This window comes from Musa acuminata, chromosome BXJ1-3 (genome assembly GCF_036884655.1).
Source record: "Musa acuminata AAA Group cultivar baxijiao chromosome BXJ1-3, Cavendish_Baxijiao_AAA, whole genome shotgun sequence".
NCBI lineage: Eukaryota > Viridiplantae > Streptophyta > Magnoliopsida > Zingiberales > Musaceae > Musa > Musa acuminata.
The window spans coordinates 41,723,866-41,730,000 of record NC_088329.1 but is presented as its reverse complement, the minus strand read 5'-3'; the positions used below and the strand labels follow the sequence as shown (position 1 = coordinate 41,730,000).

Here is a 6,135-nt window from a genome sequence, read left to right as displayed (position 1 = left end):
CAACCCCACCCCACCCGACGTAGTATACGAAACAGTTTGGGGATCGAGGGGGAGCTTACCGAGAAAGATGACCGTGGCGTGCATCGCTGCAGGAGGAATCCAAAGAAACGGGCCGTCATTTGTACGATCTTAGCAAGAAAATGTAGCCTCAACGGCAACCCCACCCCACGTAGTATACGAAACAGTTTGGGGATCGAGGGGGGGCTTAGCGAGAAAGAGGACCGTGGCGTGCATCGCTGCAGGAGGAATCCAAAGGAAACGGGCCGTCGCTTGTTCTTGGTGGACGGCGACTCTTTCTTGGCGTCGATCGCTGCAGGGAGGAATCCAAACGAAACGGGCCGCCGCTTTGTCTCTTGGCGGACGGCGATCTCCCGCTCTCTCGATCGATCGCTTACTTTAAGGTCATTATTATGGGCTTTCCCCCACTAAAATTTTCCTTAAAATATGTGACAATTACAATTTAGTCTTATTTATTGCCTCCCAAAATTTTAATTAATATTGTAATTATAATTTGATTCAAGGAGGTCGGTTTATGATTCACTGGTGCATGCCATTGATGGATTTGAAGTCCCTTCTTAGATCTCGGGCTTCCCATCCCATCGTAGCGAGCTTCAAATCTTCTTTCCATCGGAAAGACATCAGATCTCGGGTCTTTCCACCATGATGAGCTTCAAATATTCTCTCAGACGTGGTAGATTTCAAATCCCTTATTCGTCGTAGCGGATCTCATGTCTTCCCATCATGGTGGGCTTCAATTCTTATCTCCGTCATCGCGGATTTCAAGTCTCCTCTCTAGTGTAGCGAGCTTTAAATCTTTTCTCTGTAATGATGGACTTCAAATCCCCTCTTTGTCGTAGTAGATCTCAGATCCTCTAACCATGATAGGCTTCAAATCTTCTCTCTGTCGTGACAGATTTCAAGTCATTTCTTCATTGAAGCAGATCTCGGATCTTCTTATCATGGTAGATTTCAAGTCCCTTCTCTGTCTAATAGATCTTGGATCTTCCCATCGTAGTGAGCTTCAAATCTTCTCTTTGTCGTGACAGATTTCAAGTTTTTTCTCTATCATGGCAAATCTCAAATCTTCATGTTATGGCAGTTTTTAGATCTTCCCGTCGTTATGAGCTTCAAATCCTCCATTGTGGCAAATTTCAGGTCTTCCCGCTGTGACAAGCTTCAAGTCCTCCCTCCATGTGAATGATGTCGATTCTCATCAACACACAATGATGCTCTTCGCCAGAGACATTGTGATGGATGTCGATGATGGTCTTGGTTGTGGACTGAAGGTCGAGCTAGTCGATGAGTGCTTACACTTGGCTCTTCTTCTTTGAGGTGGATAATGATCGTAGTAATCGAAACTCCACAAAGAACATTAAAGTCTCTTCCATGGTGAGTATGGGATACAGGAGGTTGTCCTGTACGACATATGTAGAGATCACCTTGAAGAGCTATCCCTTGAACTTCTTGTCATTAAGGGTGATGGAACCCTACAAGTTCTCCCACACAATGTAGTTCGCGAGGGCATCAATTGGGGTGGACTTGCTGGAGCCACTCTCCCCAGCATCGTAAAGATCTTCCCTTCCCTTGCCTAGTTAGAGATAGAATTCAGCAACGTCATAGTCCTATAGATCACCTCTAGTGGCGGAGTTGATGGTGAGGCCATTCTTACATAAGAGTAATAACTTTTGGTGCTTCTTTCATGCTGTACAAGAGAGCAGTGAAAACGAGGATGAAAGTGATGGGGTGAGAGGCCAAGTGAACGTCGACACCACTTTCGGGGATGAAGTCATCGAGCTTAAGATTGTAGTGCTCCAAGTAGGCATAGCCTTCGCTCTAGGCAACACCGTCATTGTATGCGTTGTTAATACACTTGAAGAGCTGGTTGAGGGTGATAGACTTATCACTGCCATTGCCTCCGAAGTCCTAGTTAGTGTTAGCTTAAGGGCTATGGGATGAAGTGCTAGTCAAGGGTAATGGACTTGTTGTCGCTATCACTTCTAGAGTCTTGGTTGGCATTAGCTCAACAGCTTTGGTATGAAGAGCTGGCCAAGGGTGATGGATTTACCATTGCTGCCACCTCCGAAGTCCTGGTTGGCATTAGCTCAAGAGTTATGGTGGCTAAGTAGGTCATCACGATTGATGTCCTCAGCTTCTACCATTGAGGAGGATCATCGATCAAACAAGGATATCTTATCCATAAGCCAGGGTATGATGTCACTTCGCTATCCTTTTTTATCTTGTTGGGATCTCCTATTGGAAACCGATGCCAATGGGCACCGATGGCACTAAGAGTGAAATAACAACTTGTTTCATACCCATTAGCATATGCACTTAAGCGTTCATTGAGAGAGTCGAGAGCAAAGCCTCTTCACTCGAGTGTTCGTTGAGAGGGTTAGTAGACAAAAGTTTCTGTGACATCAGGGTCTCCTTCTAATGCCAAAATGTTAGGGGAAAATATCGTTGACGTTTTGATCAGTCTAACATAATTCAGACCCGTATGTGCAGGATTGTTCAATATGTCTTCGAGGTGGAAACATTGTGTTCTTGAGGTATTACCTGCATGATGATAAAAGTCGGGAGAGGTTTTTTGATATGATCCCTCCGACACTTAAGTTAGAAATATGATGTCCTCCAATATGAGTGGTTCAAGTAGTTCAAAAGGAATCTCTTATATTGGGTTTAAAATATCTTTTTATAACTTAAAGGATGAGAAAAGAGTTTATGATTATGAGAAAGAAGATTATTATTACCTTATTTATGATAATGAATGAGAAGGAAGCTTTTGATTATTTTTTTTATCATAATTGATGAGAAAAAAATTATCTTTCCCTACTTTAAATCTCATTTATATAAAGTTGGGTGGAGGGTGACTGATATGAGAACCTCGTATAAACTAATATAGTAGATTCTCAATCAATCTTAAATCTTTTGTGTGATTTCGAAACATCGTCGACAATATCCTATCATATCTTTTTTCTTTTTTTTTTCGATAGATTCAGAATAATAGGGCTAAATAATATCCAAAGTCAAGAAATTTTAGTGAATTATTATATATATATATATGTTTTGATAATTAATGAAAAAAAACAAATTTGCCAATGTTTATAATGAAAATGTGAAAAGAAAAACTTACATTTCCCACTCGTTTCCCCTTATAGTTGCAGCCTCGTTCACCAGCCGCCCGCGCAGCACGTGACGACACGTGCCGAACTGTTTTTTTTTTTTATTGTTTGATAATATTAAATTAATGAGAACGCCCGTTTTATGTGTGTGAGAGCGGAGGCGACGAGGCTAAATTGCAGTCTCTCCGTCCCTACCTCCTCCCACCAAAGAAGAAGAAGAAGAAGAAGAAGAAGAAGAATAGCTCGGATCTTTGGCCATGGAGAACGGCTCTTCTTCGTCATCGTCCGTGCCGAGCACTCCCCTGCTCAAGGACGAGCTTGACATCGTGATCCCGACGATCCGGAACCTGGATTTCCTGGAGATGTGGCGCCCCTTCTTCCAGCCTTACCACCTCATTATCGTCCAGGACGGTGATCCCAGCAAGATCATCAGGGTGCCCGACGGCTTCGACTACGAGCTCTACAACCGCAACGACATCAACCGCATCCTCGGCTCCAAGGCCTCCTGCATCTCCTTCAAGGACTCTGCCTGCCGCTGCTTCGGATACATGATCTCCAAGAAGAAGTACATCTTCACCATCGACGATGACTGCTTCGTAAGTCTCCCAGTACCCTCTCGTTCGCTTCACCATTTATTCTCCGTAGTTCGGTCTTGGGATAAAGCGAGGATTTTGGGTTTTGAATTTGTCTGGATTGCGAGCGAACTGCTCGGCATGCTGATTTCCTCAATCGATCCCTTTCTTTTCTGTCAACCTTTTCCGAATCTGTTCTTGATCTGTCGAAATTGGTACTCCGTTTTGTTAAGTCTGATTAAAGTACTTATTTTTTGGGATATTATCTTTTACGCAAACCATTTTTTGCCGTGGCATTATTTAGATTGCTTGTATTTGAGAGTGGCATAATAAGATATGCATTTCTTATATTCTAATTTTTCAGTCAAACGTAAGATTGGTCGCCGTCAGCTCACTGAGCTTCGAGTTTTAGTATTTTGCAAAATTGCTGCGATGATTTTTGGTGAATGGTTGCGATTTATATATAATTTGTTCTTGTTAGCAGATTCTTCTAACTCCTAATTAAATCTTAACAAGGAGCATTAAACCATTTTTCTGTCGTATATCCTGATATCAGTCCAGTAGATCCACAACATTTAAGTGTATCCATATCTTAGTGTTCTTGCAGACTTTGACTTATTTTTATTTTCTATTTTCTAACAAATATTCTTTCTTCAACTTTCTTTTGCGGTAGGGAATATCGACTTTCCAGAATTTATGATATATTTTTGTGCCTTCATGTCAACCTCACACTAGTGTGGAGTGCTTATATGGGAACAATTATGCTGGGTCTGGCAATGACTCTGTATGCTGATAGTGCAGTGACATAGTTAGAGCCATTGTTGTTGAAGTATTCTCTCGCAGATTACAGATTTCTCATATATAAAATTCTCCTTTTTTTAAAACAATGAGCATCTAAATTCAGGCTTTTATTTCTTTGTGTGTTGAATCAATCAAGTGGAATGATGATGCATGAACAACACTACTTTTGTCCTGCCAGATTGGTGAGAATGATGTTGTGTATGGCTTCCGATCACTATTGAGATTGTTGTAAATATTGGTGTTCTTATCATATGATGGTTAATGAGATTTGCAGCTCTCTTATTATTAGTCAGTCCTGCTTTCTGTCTTATCACATCCTTCAATTATTTACATCAACATACTTGAATTATCCCATGTGGTTTTTGAATAGGTAGCGAAAGATCCATCTGGCAAGGAGATTAATGCACTTGAGCAGCATATAAAGAATCTTCTTTCCCCATCTACCCCCTTCTTTTTTAATACTCTTTACGACCCTTACCATGAAGGAGCAGATTTTGTCCGTGGCTATCCTTTCAGCCTCCGTGAAGGTGTGCCAACTGCTGTGTCTCATGGCCTCTGGCTCAACATTCCAGACTATGATGCTCCAACTCAGCTTGTCAAACCTCTTGAGAGAAACACAAGGTAGTTGATCTAAGTTGGGTCATTAACAAATTACTAGTTAAATGCTGTCATTGTTTATCGTACAAGTCATTTCATCTGTATATCAGGTATGTTGATGCGGTTCTCACGGTGCCAAAGGGAACATTATTTCCCATGTGTGGGATGAATCTGGCATTCAACCGTGAGGTTATTGGCCCTGCAATGTACTTTGGACTTATGGGTGATGGGCAGCCTATTGGCCGTTACGACGATATGTGGGCAGGATGGTGTATGAAGGTTAGCTAGTTGGCCTTCTTTTTATGGTTGTGTTCTTATATCTGAAAGTCTTGTTTTTACTATCTTTTTTTGATTCGTTTACAATTTCTTAAGGAACTTGTAATTCATCTTTTTTTTCACTTCTCTTGTCCGTTAGTATAAAAAAGTATTTAGTATCTGCGCTTGCTGATATCTAATTCCGGTGGTTTTAAGGTGATCTGCGACCACTTGGGATTGGGTGTCAAGACAGGCTTGCCCTACATCTGGCACAGCAAGGCGAGCAATCCATTTGTGAACCTGAAAAAGGAGTACAAGGGCATCTACTGGCAAGAAGAGCTGATCCCCTTCTTCCAGACTGTGACCCTTCCGAAGGAGTGCACCACCGTCCAGAAATGCTACCTTGAGCTCTCCAAGCAGGTGAAGGCAAAGCTCGGGAAGGTGGATGACTATTTCAACAAGCTCACCGATGCCATGGTCACATGGATCGAGGCCTGGGATGAGCTCAACCCATCTGTCAATGCTGGCACTGCTGCGGCCAGAAAGCCAAATGGCGCTGCTAAATAGGAAACATTGCCTGAAGAATAAAATACACAAAGGCCACGTTGCATACAACAACATTGTTGTTCTTCTTCGGTTAGAATCATTGGACTTTAGCCTATCTAAATACAGTTGTTTTCCAATTTAGCTGTTGTCAAGTGTTTAGTATTCTTGGTGAATGCAATGTTTTCCTATATTAAGATTTCATTTACGACAATAAAGTTACTTTAATGCCCAGTGGCTGGTTA

General features: G+C 41.9%; 1 protein-coding gene and 1 long non-coding RNA gene across 3 annotated transcripts in view; one reads left to right on the top strand and one right to left on the bottom strand.

Moving 5' to 3' along the window:
- Nucleotides 1–383, bottom strand: part of LOC103978843 (uncharacterized) — a 4,927-nt gene extending 4,544 nt beyond the window's left edge. For both annotated transcript variants that reach the window (XR_010496444.1, XR_010496445.1), the window contains exon 1: nt 60–383. This is a non-coding gene — a long non-coding RNA (uncharacterized LOC103978843). The remainder of the gene's footprint in view (nt 1–59) is intronic.
- A 2,894-nt stretch (nt 384–3,277) lies between these two features.
- On the top strand, nt 3,278–6,135 carry LOC135631656 (UDP-arabinopyranose mutase 1-like). The gene is made up of 4 exons (XM_065139405.1): nt 3,278–3,718; nt 4,866–5,116; nt 5,203–5,371; nt 5,564–6,135. The coding sequence occupies exons 1-4, from the start codon at nt 3,380–3,382 to the stop codon at nt 5,912–5,914; spliced, it is 1,110 nt and encodes a 369-aa protein (XP_064995477.1). The 5' UTR covers nt 3,278–3,379; the 3' UTR covers nt 5,915–6,135.